The sequence below is a fragment of the Hyla sarda genome, chromosome 4 (assembly GCF_029499605.1).
Source record: "Hyla sarda isolate aHylSar1 chromosome 4, aHylSar1.hap1, whole genome shotgun sequence".
NCBI classification, from domain to species: Eukaryota; Metazoa; Chordata; class Amphibia; order Anura; family Hylidae; genus Hyla; species Hyla sarda.
Window position 1 is genome coordinate 63185806 of NC_079192.1, and position 19334 is coordinate 63205139.

A 19334-nucleotide genomic window follows, 5' to 3' on the forward strand; every position below is an offset into this window, starting at 1 on the left:
GATTTTTCTGGGCAGAGAAAGGCCAGATTAACATATGCGCTCCTGGAGCTCCTGCTCTAGGCCCTGTGCAACCCATCCAAACCCTCTTCATTTTAGGCATGCAGCCACTTTTAGACAGATCTGCCACTTTAAGAGCAGAGCTGTCTGCACGTCAGCTGACATTGCCCTGATGTCGCTGCTATATCCTGCCCGCGGAAGAGGAACAGAGCAGCTGCAGAGCCCAGTAGAAAGTAAATATGGCTGACCTTCACCTTCAGTGCTCCTCCGCCTGTCAGTCCACCACCAGCCTGCCAGAGTCACCCAACCGCCGACACTTATGGGGATCTGCCTGGGCTGCCTGGGGATCTGGTAAAAAGTTTTTGTTGCCACATGCAGTGTGCACTAAGTTTAGAGGTATATACCTATGCACACCATGCATGTGGCCAGCTCAGCTTTAGCTTCAATTGTTTAGCCTACAGAACACATATGAAGGGGAAAGGTAGGCAGCAGTCTGTATATAGTGTATACAGTATATACTATATACAGCCTGCAGCCTACCTGCTCCTTCCTTATGTGTTCTGCAGGGAGGACAAATTAAGATAAAGCTGTCGTGGCCACATGCATGGTGTGCATAGGTATATACAGACTACAGCACATTGCAGTGTGTAGGGGAGATGGTGCAGAGCACATGGCGGTTTAAAATGGCACAGGGGGAAGATCAGAGAAAGGGGAATTTAAATTGCACAGTTAATAAATGTGAATTAACCCCTTGCTTAATAATTTTAAATCACCTCCCTTTTTCCCATTTTATAAATGAAATAATGTAAACAAAAATAAAGATAGACAAATTTAGTATCGCCACGTGTGTAACTGTCTGACGTATGGCGTAATCGTAAAAAGATACCAAAGTCCAGAAGTGCTGTTTTTTTTTTAATCACTTCATATACTAGAAAATAATAAAAAGTGATCAAAAAGTCCTATCGAAAAAACAATGGTATAGTTAAAAACTACAGATCATGGCGCAAAAAATGATCCCTCATACAGGCCCGTATTGCTTGATTTAGGCGTGATTTAGGAAAATGTACCCCGCGTATGTATTGTATCTCGTAAATCACTTACTGTGATGTCACACACATATAATTAATTATGCAAATTAGCATGGCCGGTATTTATTTATTTTTTTGCAAGAAAGGCGGCAGCCGTAGACATCCCATATTATTTCTGATTAGGACTTCAAAAGATGGGTACTGCCACTTACGGTAGTCCAAGCCTGATAGACACCAGTGGAGCCTAAGTCAGTAAACCTGGCGCTTTCAGGGTCCCTTAAAGAGGTAATATGGCGGGGTGCATTTTATGACTCTGGACACTACACTTTATAGTTAATGTTTGACTGGCTCCTCAGCCCCATAAAACTCCGTAAGTGGCGCTTCTTTTCGGACCAACATCAGGTTTAAATTTTTAGATTTTTTTTTGTTTGTTTTTTGAGAATTTGCTCAAAGTTAACTAGTGTAGAAGTGCCCATAGTAAGTATTGTTAATGTCAGAGCTGGCAGTGCGGGAAGACTTGCCCTGCCCAAAGGTGTTTCCCAATACATTATGCATTTTTCAGAATTAAAGGGGTACTCCGCTGCTCAGCGTTTGGAACAAACTGTTCCAAACGCTGGAGCCGGGAGCTCGTGACGCCAAAGCCCTCTCATGATGTCAAGCCCCACCCTGCTCCCTCAATGCAAGTCTATGGGAGGGGGCGTGACGGCCATCACGCCCCCTCCCATAGACTTGCATTGAGGGGGCAGGGCGTGACGTCATGAGGGGGCGGGGGTATGACGTCAGGAGCTCCCGGCTCCAGCATTCGGAACAGTTTGTTTCAAAAGCTGAGCAGCGGAGTACCCCTTTAACATTATTTAATCTATAACACATATTAGACTTACCCAGAAAGGAATGTGCGGATTGTATTATAATACACATCAGAATCCACGTATTCTAAGGAAAAACAGATTGCAAATTTAAGTGCAAATACAGCAGGACAGAGAATGGTAATGGACAGGTATTACTGGTATACACAGAGGAACTGAGGGAATATGATATACGAATTAAGCGGGAGGAGTAGTAATATAAATACACATACTCACTGACCATGCATGAGTTGCAGAGCCGCGCTCATCTTGGTTATGGATTGCTCCAAGTCTTGTAGGGTTGTTAGAAGGGTCTGTCTGTCATCTTCTTGTATGGCTTTCACTGCCCTAATGATAGCCTGCATGGAAGGTAAAATACAGATCATTGCACCATCAGGAAGTGGCCCCTGTTTAAAGGGGTACTCCACTGGAAAAAAAAAATTATAAATCAACTGATGCCAGAAAGTTAAACAGATTTGTAAATTACTTCTATTTAAAAATCTTAATCCTTTGAGTACTTATCAGCTGCTGTATACTACAGAAGAATTTATTTTCTGTCTAACCACAGTGATCTCTGCTGCCACCTCTGTCCATATCATGAACTGTCCAGAGCAGGAGAGGTTTGCTATGGGGATTTTCTCCTACTCTGGACAGTTCCTAAAATGGACAGAGGTGTCAGCAGAGAGCACTGTGGTCAGACAGAAAAGAACTTCCTGTGGAACATAGAGCAGCTTTTAGGTACTGAAAGGACTGACATTTTTAAATAGAAGTAATTTACAAATCTGTTTAACTTTCTGGCACCATTTGATTTAAGAAAAAAAAAAAAAAAATGTTTTCCAGCGGAATACCCCTTTAAACACATATACATCCCTGGTGGGAAAAATCCTGTTGAGGCAACTTGCACATTAGATATTATTTTATATAATATGATCTCTTTCACCATAGCAATCACTTATATCAATCGGAAGTAATCTTACTTTTTACTTATCTTACTGCAATAAAAAAAGAAATAAAAAAAAAACGACTGTAAAAAAAACAAAGACTGGGCTGTCTTAGATGCAGTCCAAGGTATAAGCAACAGAGGGTTAACTTTATGCAGCAAGAAAGAAATAAATAAAATAAAATTGCAAAATGTAACCAATTTTTGGGGTATTTGTGGCATGAAGAAAAATGCATAAACTGAGAAACAGCTATTAAAAGGTGTATATGCACCACAATGAGATTATTAAAGTGTCTCTGTCATCTAGCACTATATGGTCTCCTCATGCTTCAGCCACATCCGATCGGATGGGGTCTGACAGGGACACTTTAAAGGAAATCTATCTGCTGCAATTCAGATTCTAAAATGCTTACACTGTTAGATAGCTGTTAGGGCAAGGAGAAACATGTCACCTTTCATATGTCTGTGCAAAGAGTCAGAGAGGCGTTTCCAAGCCCGTGAAGTGAGAGCTGGAACGCCTCCTCACTATCACTCCCACCCCTATCCCTGTTTGATTTACAGGCAGCTGGAAGCCAAGCCCTAGATCTTATAGTGCAGTGGTCTCCAACCTGCGGACCTCCAGATGTTGCAAAACTACAACTCCCAGCATGCCCGGACAGCCGTTGGCTGTCTGGGCATGCTGGGAGTTGTAGTTTTGCAACATCTGGAGGTCCACAGGTTGGAGACCACTGTTATAGTGGGATCTAACCCAGTGGCGTTGCTAGGGGTACAGACCATACCAGGTGACACCACCAAGCAGGAAGAAATCCTACAATGGTGTCACCCCAGCAATCCTTCACTGCTTCTGTGTCTGCAGATATATAAGGGTACGTTCACACTACGGAATTCCGCGGTGTGAACTTAAAGGGGTACTCCGGTGAAAACCTTTTTTCTTTTAAATCAACTGGTGGCAGAAAGTTAAACATATTTGTAAATTACTTCTATTAAAAAATCTTAATCCTTCCAGTACTTATTGGCTGCTGAATCCTATAGAGGAAATTCCTTTCTTTTTGGAACACTGATGACATCACGAGCACAGTGCTCTCTGCTGACATCTCTGTCCATTTTAGCAACCATGCATAGCAGATGTTTGCTAAGGGCAGCACGGTGGCTCAGTGGTTAGCACTGCTGCTTGGCAGTGCTGGGGACTTGGGTTCAAATCCCACTAAGGACAACAATAAATAAAGTGTTATTATTATTATAATAACGTCAGCAGAGAGAACTGTGCTCGTGATGTCATCAGAGAGCACGCCAAAAAGAAAAGAATTTCCTCTGTAGTATTCAGCAGCTAATAAGTACAGGAAGGATTAACATTTTTTAATAGAAGTAATTTACAAATATGTCTAACTTTCTGCTACCAGTTGATTTAAAAGAAAAAAGGTTTTCACCGGAGTACCCCTTTAACATTAGTGTGAACGGGTCTCCGCAAGACCCGTTCACACTGCGGAATTTAAGAGGCGGACAATTCCGCCGCTGAAACTATTCCGCGCAAAGAAAGAACATGTTCATTCTTTGCGCGGATTCCGCGAGCACTGCATAGCCGTCAATGGTGACGGCTCAGTGCACCGTGGCCCTAGCGCCGAAGTATTTTTCGGCGGCGGCCACCAGATGGAACCTCCGCTCGCTGAATTCAGCCACCTGAGATTCCGCAGTGTGAACGCCCCCCTAAGAAGGAAGGTGTTGTTATTGCTTTTTTATGCCATGATTAAGGACATGCTCGTCCGAAACGCGTAGGCTACTACGCTCTGCCTGTATTTTATTATCAGTGGACTTTTACTCGCTGCTTGATACCAGACATCGTTTTCTACGTCTTTTACCAAAACCCCATCCACGATAAATGTGGCAAACTCCACGATTTCAAGGAAGAAAATCTTTTTGGGCGCACAGGGTTAAAGTAGATAACTCTCTTGGGCATAGAATGTGCCCTTCTTATATGTTTTCTTGTACATTCATAAAAGCAGCTGGAAAGGTTAGTGTACACTGCGTTGTTCTGTTAACAACAGACATAATATCAGTACAAATATTACCTACCCGACACTATCTTGGGTTGATCAGTATATAGTACTGACGGAAGCGGGGCACATAACAACTACCGTAGTAGCATGAGAAGTCCTCTAAGCATTAGTAACACAGTGACACATAGTGCTGACACCATACACAGTCATGTGTATCACAAACTGTGGTTTTCTAATGTCGCACTGTTTGGCACGGTGTCCTTTGTAAGTATATAACAGATGACCGAGGCAGATTATCTCCCCGTACACCGAGAATAACACACACACAACACTGATAAATGGTATCCAAGCAGCCTACACACTTCATAAACGTCATCTCAAGATTTTCCCCAAGATCTGTTTACTAGACGGATTGCAGAACCCAATGATCCAGTCTGAGGATAGGAAATTTGTACTTACATTAACTGCAGGAATGGCTGCCACCTCCACAAGCAGCGTGACTAATACAAAGCCCTGCAGATTGTCACCACCTGGGATAGACACAATGGTGGACAGGTTCCTATGGACAGGAGAGATCGGGTCAGCGGAGTGTCTAGAGCGATTTATAGCAATAGTCCATGGGGGCAAGCATAGTCTAGAGCAGGGTTTCCCCAAACGGGGTGCCTCCAGCTGTTGCAAAACTACAACTCCCAGCATGCCCGGACAGCCAACGGCTGTCCGGGCATGCTGGGAGTTGTAGTTTTGCAACATCTGGAGGTCCGCAGGTTGGAGACCACTGTTATAGTGGGATCTAACCCAGTGGCGTTGCTAGGGGTGCTGGGAGATGTAGTTTTGCAACAGCTGGCGGCACCCTGGTTGGGAAACACTGGTCTAGAGCATTGGTCTCTAAAATGTGGCCCTCCAGGTGTTGCAAAACTACAACCCCCAGTATGTTAGGAGTGATAGTTTTTCAATAGCTACAGGTCAATAGTTTGGAGACCATTGCTCTAGGGGACCTGTACACCCCACTGATATGGTCAGATATAGCCGAATTATATCCTAAAAATCACTGGATTGGTAGAATGTATCAGACTGGTGTCATAAATACAGTATCCAAGAGTCCACTCCTTAAATTTTTGTAAAACGACCCTCTGCTACAGCGTAAAGTAGTGAGTGCACAGCCAGTATAACAGTGTTTAATGTTGTGTCCCCTCAAAATAACTCAACACACAGCCATTAATCCTAGGAACAAGAGTGAGTACACCCCTAAGTGGAAATGTCCAAATTGGTGTCATGCGACTCGTTAGTGTTCTCAGGTTTTAGGTGTGAATGGGAAGCAGATGTATTACCTTTGGTGTTATCACTCGCACACTCTCTAAGGGTACGTTCACAGGGGCAGATTTTTTTGCGGGTTATCCGCTTCATATTTGAAAGTGGGCGGGCTCTTCTCGGCTGTCCGCAGCAGATTTTCCGCGGTGGAATTTACGCTGCGGAAAAACCACAGCAAGCCCCATTGAAGTCAGTAGGGACTGTGGCGGATTTTCTGCAGCTTAAATTCCACAGCGGAAAATCTGCTGCAGACAGCCGCAAAGAGCCCGCCCCCTTTCAAATACGCAGTGGAAAACCCGCAAAAAAAATTTGATCGGGTAAACATACTGAAAGTTCAACACGGAGCCTTATGATGCACAAAAAAGCCTGCAAACAGTTTGCTGAAGACAAGCAACCATGTCCTGTGGTCCGATAAGACCAAGATAAACTTATTTGGTTCAGATGGTGTCAAGCGTGTGTGGTGGCAACCAGGTAAGGGGTACAAAGACAAGTGTGTCTTGCCTACAGTCAAGCATGGTGGTGGGAGTGTCATGGTCTGGGGCTGCATGAGGACTGCTGGCACTGGGGAGATACAGTTCATTGAAGGAACCATGAATGACAACATGTACTGTGACATACTGAAGCCGAGCATGATCCCCTCCCCTAGAAGACTGGGCCGCAGGGCAGAATTCCAAGATTCCATGATAACAACCCCAAACACCTCCAAGATAACCACTGCCTTGCTAAAGAAGCTGAGGGTAAAGGTGATGGACTGACCATGCATGTCTCCAGACCTAAACCCTCTTGAGCATCTGTGGGGCATCCTCAAACGGAAGGTGGGGGAGCGCAAGGTCTCTAACATCCACCAGCTCTGTGTATAGAGGAGTGGAAGAGAACTCCAGTGATAACCTGTGAAGCTCTGGTGAACTCCATGTCCAGGAGGCTTAAAGCAGTGCTGGAAAGTAATGGTGGGCATTAAAAATATTGACACCTTGGGCTCAATTTGGACATTCCCACTTAGGGGTGTACTCACTTTTGTTGCCAAGGTTTAGACGTGTGTTGTTATGGATGTGTGTTGAGTTATTCTGAGGGGACACAACATTATACACTGTTATACAGGCTGTGCACTCACTACTTTACATTGTAGCAGAGCGTCATTTCTTAAATGTTGTCATATGAAAAGATAAAATAACTTATTTACAAAAATGTGATGGGCCTTTCTGTCCTGTGGAGCAAAATAAGCCAGGTTAAAGGGTATTCCAGGGAAATAAACGCATATCCTGTGGATACGGGATACATTTCCCTGGAATACCCCTTTGAGGGTCTATTCACACGTACAGTATTCTTTACATTGAAATCTGCAGCAGAAAATCCTGTGTATCAAATCTGCGCAGAATACTGTACGCGTGAATAGACCATAAAGGGGTATTCTGGCTTTATACATCTCAGGGGTCCCGCCGCTGGGGACCCCCGCGATCACTGTGCAGCCCCCAGCATTCTGTGCCAGGTGCTGCCTCCGAGACGGGGACGTGACGTCAGTGAAGTCATGCCCGTGCTGCCTAGCGATGTCATGCCACGCCCCCTCCATTCATGTCTATGGGAGGGGGCTGCACCGAGATCACGGGGGTCCCCAGCGGTGGGACCTCTGCGATCATACATCTTATCCCCTATCCTTTGGATAGGGGATAAGATGTATAAAGACGGGATACCCCTTTAAGCTGTGCACAGACACTGAGCCAGTAAGAGAGCTGAGATACTTCAGTCCTGAAGCCTAAAGAATTGTGAAAGCAGCTCTAGAGTATAATACAGGCTATATTATGATCAATACATGATAACTAATACAGTGTATTCAGCAATCTTCATCCTACACCAACAATCATGGCAGATACCTGCAGGGGCACCAGACTGATACTGTCAATGATCTGCAGGCATCTGCAGAGCATTATCCTATTACTGCTCATGTCAGTGAACTGGATGACACTTATGTAATTTTTCGATCATACCCCTTTATCACCTGCACGGCATAAATATCTCTGGTACGGAGATCATCACCCTGTTGTTCCAGTGCACTGACTGAATTACATGTGGTGTCTATGGGTAAAATGTATGGTGACCTCTTATATAATGGATGAGGGACATATAAATAATACCCCCTGCAGCTGCACTGCCCAAGATCTGCACATTATCCAGAGCATATTATGGGGTACAAGAACACAATGAGGGAAATTTATCAAAACCGGTCCAGAGGAAAAGTTGCCCAGTTGCCCATAGCAACCAATCAGATCACTACTTTCATTTTTGAAAAGGCCTCTGAAAAAAGAAAAGTGATCTGATTGGTTGCTATGGGCAACTCAGCAACTTTTCCTCTGGACAGGTTTTGATAAATCTCCCCCCCATGTGTTTTTTGATTCCAAACTATTGAACCCATAAAACTGTATTGTCCTGCAGGACATCCCTCCTCCCACAATGCACTAGTTCTAAGCATTCCATCCACATATCTTATAACTATTAGTTTTTATTGGCAGTTTTGTCTTGCTAAGAAAACACATTACCCGAGTATGAAACCCAGCGCCCCCTCATTAACATCAAAGAGAATTCGGAAAGTAATGGAGTTTCACTTACTCTATTGTCAGAGGCCTGAGCAAGAATCCCCGGGAGCAGAGAAAGGAAGGAAACAAACAATTAGTATGTGAAGAAGGCTGCCAAAGGCTATCCCAACCCAATGAGCGGTTTCCATCTGCCCAAAATGTATTGTGCGCGACTTAACAATAGAATATACGTGCTCTATTTGTGGAACAAAGACCAACATTTCAGCAGAAATTTTTATTGTCTTTAACCCCCTCCATGAATGTCGGACCATGAGCATATAGCTGTAGCAGCTGCTATGGGGTCAACTGAAAGCCCAATAGAATTTTTTGCCACATCAACCTTTTGTTTGCATTATGCTATTTTATTATTTTGTGTGGTATTTGTGGACAGTAGTGTATTCTTTGGTTACTTGGATCATAGTGGGGGAGATTTATCAAAACCTGTCTAGAGGAAAAGTTGCCGAGCTGCCCCATAGCAACCAATCAGATCCCTTCTTTCATTTTTGAAAAGTCCTCTGAAAAATGAAAGAAGCGATCCGATTGGTTGCTATGGGCAACTCAGCAACTCCCCCAGTATCCTTACATAATATTACTGTGTCATAGCCTACTGTTGGTCATATCCCCCAAACTTTGGTTTGTTGTTTTATCCCTCACTTTATCTAAGTCAGGGACCATCACTGTGGTTGGAGCCACCCCGTTAAAGGGTTACTCCGCTCCCCATCGTCTGGAACTCAATGTTCCGAACACTGGGTGCAGGCTTCCGTGTTTACGCCCGCCCCCTCGTGATGTCACGTCCCGGCCGTCCGAGGGGGAGGGTGTGAACACGGAAGCCCGCACCCAGTGTTTGGAACGTTGAGTTCCGGATGCTGGGGAGCAGAGTAACCCTTTAAAGAGATGGCACCTCAAGAGATAGGGTCAGAGGGATATAGGGGGAGATTCATCAAAATCTTTCCAGAGGTAAAGTTGCTGAGTTACCCATAGCAACCAATCAGATCGCTTCTTTCATTTTTCTGAGGCCTTTTCAAAAATGAAAGAAGCGATCTGATTGGTTGCTCTGGGCAACTCAGCCACTTTTCCTTTGGACAGGTTTTGATAAATCTCTTATCTTGCTATGGGGTCCTATAATTTCTAGTTACACTCCTGTGCTGGACCTTGGTCCTTAAAGGGGTACTCCACTGGAAAAAAAAAATTTTAATCAACTGATGCCAGAAAGTTAAACAGATTTGTAATTTACTTCTATTTAAAAATCTTAATCCTTCCAGTACTTATCAGCTGCTGTATGCTCCACAGGAAGTTCTTTTCTTTTTGAATTTATTTTCTGTCTGGCCACAGTGCTCTCTGCTGACACCTCTGTCCATGTCAGGAACTGCCTAAAGTAGGAGCAAATCCCCATAGCAAATGTCTCCTGCTCCGGACAGTTCCTGACATGGATAGAGGTGTCAGCAGAGAGCACTAAGGTCAGACAGAAAGGAAATTCAAAAAGAAAGTAACTTCATCTTGAGCATATAGCAGCTGATAAGTACTGGAAGGATTAAGATTTTTAAAAAGAAGTAATCTACAAATCTGTTTAACTTTCTGGCACCAGTTGATAAAAAATAAAAAAATGTTTTCTAGCGGGGTACCCCTTTAACTCCTGCCATGTCCATACAGACACTGAGATAAGAACACCACTTACCCCGTGGGATCCTTGCGTTTCCAGTTAGCCAGAACAAAGTCTGCATGGATCATGATCAGCGGCATCCCGAGGATCTGGGACACTTTGTGATATGGCACAGCCAGGTTACGAGGCAGCACCTAAATCATATGGAGGGGGGGGGGGGGGGGGTTGTCAGTACATTGCAAATTTTAGGCTGGGGTTACACAGCAATTTCTGGCCGCGCAACCAAAAATCACCATGCCGTGATCATACAGCATTGCGAATCATGCAGGTGCTTGGGGTCGCTTTGTGACACACAAGTAGCTGTGACCACAACCCTGCAGTCACAAGAAATGCATCCAATTTCTTGCAAATGCGGGGTCAAAGTCACTTGTGGGTCGCAATATGACCCCAATCACTTACATGCGTCACAATGTCATGCGACACAGTAATTTTAGGTTGTGCAGCCAGAAATCGCCATGTAGCCACGGCCTAAGAAACATTCACATTTTGCTATATTGTGTAAAGTCCCATCAATGTTTCATCTGTTCCCCTTGTTACCCCATGTTGTTCATGTAGCAGAGCAGTGTTAGTCACTAATGGTAATATTCCAATTCCACATAAAACTGCAGGTCAAGATACCAAACACAGTTATCAGCCCTGCTACACCTTTATATTCCAGGATATATTTTTTTTGCACTTCCTTGGTGTAGATGGTCTGTTTTAGATCAGTATTCCCCAACCTGTGCTGCTCCAGCTGTTGCAAAATTACATATTCATGTCAGGGATTTGACTAGGACTCAGAATCTGGTTTCCTAAGGCAGCCGCACTCTAAGGCTGCGTTCACACCATAAAATTCATCCGTTTTAGAGATCCGTTTGATGTTCCGTTATGAAAACCCTGAAAATCGGTCATTAAACGTCCGTTAGAAAATGCCATTATAGTCTATGGGATTTTTACATTATCCATTTTAATCCGTTATTAATAACAGACGTTATTTTGTGACGGGAGGATGAACGGAAGAAATAGTGCATGCATTATCTTCCGTCACATAATAACGTCCGTTATTAATAACGGACTATAATGGATTAAAACGGATAATGTAAAAATCCCATAGGACTATAATGGCATTTTCTAAGGGACGTTTAATGGCCGATTTTCAGGGTTTTCATAACGGAACATCAAACGGATCTTTAACCCCTTAAGGACCCAGCCAATTTTCACTGTAGGACCCGGCCATTTTTTGCACATCTGACCACTGTCGCTTCAAGCATTAATAACTCTGGAATGCTTTTACCTTTCATTCTGATTCCGAGATTGTTTTTTCGTGACATATTCTACTTTATGCTAGTGGTAAAATTTTGTCGATACTTGCATCATTTCTTGGTGAAAAATTCCCAAATTTGATGAATAAATTGAAAATGTTGCTTTTTTTTTTTTTTTTACTTTGAAGCTCCCTGCTTATAAGGAAAATTTATATTCCAAATAAATTATATATTGATTCCCATATACAATATGTCTTCTTTATGTTTGCATCATAAAGTTGACATGTTTTTACTTTTGGAAGACTTCAGAGGGCTTCAAAGTATAGCAGCAATTTTCAAATTTTTCACAAAATTTTCAAAATCGAAATTTTTCAGGGACTAGTTCTGTTTTGAAGTGGATTTGAAGGGCCTTCATATTAGAAATACCCCACAAATGACCCCATTATAAAAACTGCACCCCTCAAAGTATTCAAAATTACATTCAAAAGGTTTGTTAACCATTTAGGTGTTTCACAGGAATAGCAGCAAATTGAAGGAGAAAATTCAAAATCTTCATTTTTTACACTGGCATGTTCTTGTAGACCCAGTTATTGAATTTTTACAAGGGGTAAAAGGAGAGAAATCTTCCTAAAATGTGTAACCCAATTTCTCTCGAGTAAGAAAATACCTCATATGTGTATGTCAAGTGTTCGGCGGGCGCAGTAGAGGGCTCAAAAGGGAAGGAGCGACAGTGGGATTTTGGAGAGTGAGTTTTTCTGAAATGGTTTTTGGGGGGCATGTCACATTTCGGAAGCCCCTATGGTGCCAGAACAGCGAAAAAAAAACACATGGCATACTATTTTGGAAACTACACCCCTCAAGGCACGTAACAAGGGGTCCAGTGAGCCTTAACACCCCACAGGTGCCGACTTTTTGTGAAAGTTGGATGTGTAAATTATTATTTTTTTTCACTAAAATGCTAGTATCCCTCAAATTTAAAATTTTTACAAGGGGTAATAGGACAAAATGCCCCCCAAAATTTGAAACCCAATCTCTTCTGAGTATGGAAATATCCCATGTGTGGACGTCAAGTGCTCTGCTGGCGCACTACAATGCTCAGAAGAGAAGGAGCGCCATTGAGCTTTTGGGAAAAAAATTATTTGGAATGGAAGTCAGGGACCATGTGCATTTACAAAGCCCCCCGTGGTGCCAGAACAGTGGACCCCCCCCCCCCACATGTGACCCTATTTTGGAAACTACACCCCTCACAGAATTTAATAAGGGGTGCAGTGAGAATTTACACCTCACTGGCGTTTGACAGATCTTTGGAACAGTGGACTGTGCAAATGAAAAATTACCTGTGGGGCGTAAATGCTCACTGTACCCCTTATTACATTACGTGAGGGTGTCGTTTCCAAAATGGGGTCACATGTGGGTATTTATTTTTTTGCGTTTATGTCAGAACTGCTGTAAAATCGTCCACCCCTGTGCAAATCACCAACTTAGGCCTCAAATGTACATGGTGCGCTCTCACTCCTGAGCCTTGTTGTGCGCCCACAGAGCATTTTACGCCCACATATGGGGTATTTCTGTACTCAGGAGAAATTGTGTTACAAATTTTGGGGGTCTTTTTTTTTCCTTTTAACGCTTGTGAAAGTAAAAAGTATGGGGCAACACCAGCATGTTAGTGTAAATTTTTTTATTTTTTTACACTAACAAGCTGGTGTAGACCCCAACTTTTCCTTTTCATAAGGGGTAAAGACCACCAATAGCAGGGATAGGAGGGGTGGCACCTCTGCCACCTCACTCCTATCCCTTCAGGGGGTTCCTGGGTGTCTTAGACAACCGCGATCCCCCTTATATTCCGGGTCACTATAGACCCGTAATGACCCGGAATCGCGCAAATCGCAAGTGTGAATTCACTTGCAATTTGCCGCGATCGCCGACATCGCGACTGATGACCCCCAGGGCGTTTGCACGGGATGCCTGCTGAACTATTTCAGCAGGCATCCCAGTCCGATCCCCACCCGGCGCGCGGCAGGGGCCGGAATTCTCCATGACATACGCGTACGTCATGGGTCCTTAAGTACCAGGTTGTCAAGACGTACGCGTACGTCAAGGGTCCTTAAGGGGTTAAAGCGGATGAATTTTATAGTGTGAAAGCAGCCTAACAATATCTATTATCAAAGTAACAATAATAACGACTTTAATATTATAATGTAATATAGATATGTTACAAGTGAAGTCATAGAATTATCATCTTGTACTAAAATCCATTGAAGATTCCAGCTAGACCTAGTTGTAGGGACAATCAAAGAAAAATAGTCCAATCTTCGAGCACCCATCAGTATGGTTGGAAGCAGGGATGAGGCAGAGCCGTTTCCTCGGTATCAGATGAACACAAGTGAAGCAAAATGGTGTCCAGCTCCCAAACGATTAAAAGTTCAAACTTTAATGGTCCAAATTAAAAACGCTCAAAGAAAAACACCCAGTGAGAGTATGAAAACCCCATACGCAGACGCGTTTTTGACCATAAGGTCCTTAATCATGGCAGACCTTATATACCCTAGATTCAGATGCACATGTTTTCCGGGAACCTCCCATACACCATCTGGAAGTTGGAGTCTGACCTCACTTCCTGGGAGGGACCAACACGGCCAGGTAAGTTAACCCATTAATGTAAAAAAACAATTCATTATATATTGATAAACAAAACATGGAATAAACGGCAAACCAATAGCAAAGAACCAGAATCTAACTTATCATCATTGTTAATAACATTAATCCAGTAAAATGTTCAGTAAAAATATGACAGGTCATTGCGAAAATTCAAACCTTCAGCCTGTATATCTAGAAAGCTTCCCTCTTGAAAACTGCATGGGGCCAGTCACCTCCCCTTTGTGGACAAGGGACACATTCTATTCCAGTAACCTGAATATATTGCGGGTTTCCTGCGTGCACTTCCAGAATATGTCTGCTTAATCCTGAGAATGCACGGGAGCCTGCATTTTCCCCCAGTTGTACATGAAAATCTTCATAAAATAATTTTTTTCAATTTTCTGGAGGTGCATCCAATATTTTGCACGTTACACATTGTACACACTGCTGAATATACCACATGTGTGGTCTATGAATATATGTGTGGTCTATGAATATATGTGTGGTCTATGAATAAATGAAGGATTTTATAATATAAACATTTTCAGGCGGGCAAAATAGTTTGGTGTGTACCATGAACTTGTACATACGTTTAGGGGCACTACTGTGGTAGATGTATACAGTGACATTTGACTAACCCTCAAACTGTTAAAATTGAGACATTTGCCAGTATATCCTTATATGAAGGACATACCTGAGCCCGTACACCAACGCCAAGGTTTCTCAAGTGGCACGGGACCTAAACATGGTGTGTACCATGAACTTGCAAAGGTTACATCTCGGGCGTGAGCAACCTTTAGCTGTCCGGACAGTAGGTTATATAAAGGATACCAAATCCCTATTAAGTCCTATGGGTAACATAAAATGGAGAGATGGTTTGCACAGATATCTTGTGATATGGCATCATTATATTCTTGCATCCCGCATGCGGAAGCACTAATAGCAGTGGAATACCATATCAAGAAATACAGTCGGTAGGATGATGTTTTATACCAATTTATTCTGGAGGTGTTATGTTTTTTGCTGAAACACAATTATTTTCGCTTTGACAGTGATTTTTATGTTCAGGTCTCAGGATGTCCCATGGGCGCGAAGTTCTCACCTACATTGGCTAATTTTTTTATGGCCTACTGGGAGGAGTGTCATCTGTATTCTGCCAGCAATCCATTCTCATCATATATAGGATGGTATGGCAGATATATGGATTACCTCCTCCTAGTCTGGAGGCCAACAGAAAGCCACAGATTTTCTGACTCACATTAATGATAATGTGATGAACCTCAAGTTTACCCTGGAGTGGGGTGATGAATGCATTCATTTTCTAGATGCAACATTATATGGAGATAAGAAGTTAAATAGCGTCCACACAAAGCTATATGGAAAGCCAACATCTGGTAATAGCATTCTTCCCACCAACAGCTGTCACCCCAAACATGTCACTCGCAATCTCCCAGTGGGAGAATTCATCAGAGCTAAACGAGCCTCCTCTGATGTCGCTGCATATGAAGATGCATGTAGTGACATCTGGAGAAGACTTAGGAATAGGGGTCTTAGCACGTAACCTCTACCTTGGGGGTGATACCATCTGGGCACGAGGAAACAGCAGTAACCGAAATATAAACTTCAGGGTTCCAATAAGCCGATAACGTTTTCCACTCCCTACAGTATGCAATTTTCGGAGATTAAAAATCTTATACAAAAACATTTACCTATATTGTATGATATGAATAATTCAACATTCTGAGTAATGGTGTCAGATTTGTGGCCAAAAAAGGTAAATCCCTACAAGGGAGGCTATCTAACAGTGACTTTAGGAGTGACAGCAGTAATGAACGTTGATTGAGACCATTGGGTAACTATAGGTGCTCACGCCCGAGATGTAACCTTTGCAAGTTCATGGTACACACCAAACAATTTTGCTCGCCTGCAAATGGCAAGATTTATAATATAAAATCCTTCATTAATTCATAGACCACACATGTATTCATAGACCACACATGTGGTTTATTCAGCAGTGTGTACAATGTGTAACGTGCAATATATTGGATGCACCTCCAGAAAATTGAAAAAAAAAAATGTTATGAAGATTTTCATGTACAACTGGGGGAAAATGCAGGCTCCCATGCGCTCTCAGAATTAAGCAGACATATTCTGGAAGTGCACGCAGGAAACCCGCAATATATTCAGGTTACTGGAATAGAACGTGTCCCTCGTCCGCAAAGGGGAGGTGACTGGCCCCCGAAGCTTTCTGGATATTGAAGCTGGACTCTCGTTCTCCACAAGGTTTGAATTTTCGCAAGGACCTGTCATATTTTTACTGAACATTTTACTGTTCATTATTATGAACAATGAAGATAAGTTAGATTCTGGTTCTTTGCTATTGGTTTGCCATTTATTCCATGTTTTGTTTATCAATATATAATGAATTGTTTTATGACATTAATGGGTTAACTTACCTGGCCGTGTTGGTCTCTCCCAGAAAGTGAGATCAGACTCCAACCTCCCCAGATGGTGTATGGGAGGTTCCCGGAAAACATGTGCATCTGAATCTAGGGTATATAAGGTCTGTGCATAGTAACCTCCACTGCCATGATTAAGGACCTTATGGTTCAAAACGCGACGGAGTATGGGGTTTTCATACTCTCACAGGGTGTTTTTCTTTAAGCGTTTTAAATATGGACCATTAAAGTTTGAACTTTTAATCGTTTGGGAGCTGGGCACCATTTTGCTTCACTTGTAGAGACAATGGCCCTTATTTGTGTTGTGTAGGTTTCTTTGTGGGTTTTAATTCGCTACAATTTATTTTCCACGGTATTTACGTAAGGTTTTCCTACATTTTCCACTTTCCCTACACTTTGCTTTTTTTGCACCTGCTCTGATCTGTCGGGTTTTCCTCAGCTGAAATCCACTACACTTTCTGTGGAAACCTTAGTAAATATGTTGGGTTTTTGTGAAAATGTTGGGGACACACCCCCTTTCGGAGAAAACACCCCCTTTCCTGGTGGCCACACCCCTTTTCAGGTTTTCTTAGCAAAATGGAGAGTTAGTCGGGTTTTTTCAATTCTGGTGCAAATTCTGGCACAGACAGAATTTCTGGCGCAATGCGACAGAATCTGGCGCACAACCCGTCAAAACATGTCTGGTTTGCAATAGTAAATGAGGGCCAATGCCTAGATCTATAAAGCCTTTTCTATTATAGAGGTGAATTGCCTGTGACCAATACCCTTAGGAATGTCTATATCAGCGATAAGCTACAGTTTTATTACTGATAACACAGACTCCTGGATATCCGATGTTAAAGTTTTACCTTTGTAGCTTCATTAACCTCTCCTACCTCCTTTTATGCAGACCTTACATAACTTTTTCTATTACTTCACTGAAAGCATGAACTTTTGACTTGGATTTTGCATGTCTGCATGTTGGTTCAGTAGGGGGACTGATGGATGAAGGTGCCAATAATTTACTGTACCTTGTACCTTGGGTATTTACATATGGGGGCCGGGCAGCACACTGAATCTTTGCACTGGATGAAGCTACATCTGTAGTAAGCAGCCGTCAGATATCCCTGAAGTCTGTTATACTACATGGAATAAGTAGGAAACCGGCTGAAACTAAACCACATGACCTGTGTTTTACCCGCTTTTCTGGAAAGTGATAAGGATCTTAGCCAAGTTGCCAAATACCCTCCAATGATTACTTACAGAAGGAGTAAAACCATATAGTGGTACTCTGTGGGTGCACAAGTTTTGATAAATCTCCCCCAATGTGTTTAATATGTTCACCGTTGCCTCTTCACCCTTTATAATTTCTCCCTCATTACTTTTCTGTAGGTTACCTAGCCACATAGGCATAAGTAACCCTGACTCAAGGGTTAAGGAGAATAAATGGAGTCAATCCTCCCACTCTGGTCTCTAGGGAGGGGTTTTGTTGTATAGTTACGCCCATAGATTATATTTGTCTGCCTCCCCGGATGCTCCCCCTCTTGTTCTCCAGCATCTTGAGGTGAGAGCATCCCCTGGGATGGCTGACGAACTGTTTTGGTCGAGCTTCCGGGAGCGGGTATTGGCTGATGCCTCCCTTGTCCCCCGTATCCTAGCTGAGCTCGGGGACGCTGCTGCGGTGCGTGCCCCGGCTCCTGGTAACCCCCCTTATACGTTGCCTTCTGCAGTTTCACCGCCGGCTCCTTTAGCTGTGCCGCCGGTGGCTGTGTCTGCTCCGCGCGGAAGGCGCACTGACGGGTAGTCCCGCCCCCCCCCTCCCGTCTCAGTCCAAGTCCCCCTCACCTGTCTGGCGGCGGACGCCACGGCAAGGACACGGTGCGCACGTCCTCGGCGGCCTGGGCCTCTGCAGTTAGTAGTGCGGCAGTGAGGAGTCGGGCGGTAGCTCCGCCCCTTCCGGACGCCGGGGGTTTCACTTCCCGGCGCGCTCCCTATGATATCGGCCGCATTGCAGTTAGCTCAGGTTCTCTCCCCCAGGTAATGGGCACCCAGGCTTCCAACAATTCCCAGGCAACCTCATCGGCTGATGAGGTGCCTGGTACCCCTCCTGCTGCGCAAGGTCCGGTTAGTTTACCGGTGGCAGGATGCCGCTCTGCAAGTGCTGCAATTAGTGCCCCCATGCTGCCCTCCTGTTCCAGCTCAGTGGACCGAGGTAGTGAGCCCATATTTGATGAGACTGATGATAATGTTAGGGGGGGGGGGGGGCAGGGTCTGCTGTCACTCCCTGCTCAGTCACAATTTTTAACCCCTGCACTGCCTTTGCCCCTGGCCCCCAGCTCTGTCCCCAACCCCCTGCCACCCCACCCACCACCACCACCCTTATTGCCTGCCGTTGCACTTGTGCCGGCACCAGTAGTCAGCCAACCACCACGTGACCGTGTAGATTCTGGGCCTGTGAGACGGTCTCGGGGGCGTCATTCTAGATCATCCTCCCGGGGTTCTGGCTGCTCCCGCAGGAGCAGAACCACTGTGTCTCACCATGGGTGTCAGAGGCATTGTCGCCGGGAGTCTAGGAGCAGGGCTAGGTCCCGCAAGTCCCGAACCTCCCGCTGGCGTTCGCCCTCCTCCTTGGGGGAGAGTTCCTGGAGCTCCATCAGCCCGGACAGGAGGTCACACAGA

General features: G+C 44.1%; 1 protein-coding gene across 4 annotated transcripts in view; it reads right to left on the reverse strand.

The window, feature by feature from the left end:
• The window catches only part of LOC130368021 (indoleamine 2,3-dioxygenase 2-like), a 53389-nt gene that overhangs the window by 18356 nt on the left and 15699 nt on the right, over positions 1-19334 (reverse strand). For all 4 annotated transcript variants that reach the window (XM_056571196.1, XM_056571197.1, XM_056571195.1 and 1 more), the window contains 5 exons: positions 10355-10473; positions 8714-8728; positions 5264-5363; positions 2112-2229; positions 1907-1958 (listed from right to left, as the gene is read on the reverse strand). In XM_056571196.1, the coding sequence (XP_056427171.1) occupies positions 1907-1958; positions 2112-2229; positions 5264-5363; positions 8714-8728; positions 10355-10473 (404 nt within the window). The remainder of the gene's footprint in view (positions 1-1906; positions 1959-2111; positions 2230-5263; positions 5364-8713; positions 8729-10354; positions 10474-19334) is intronic.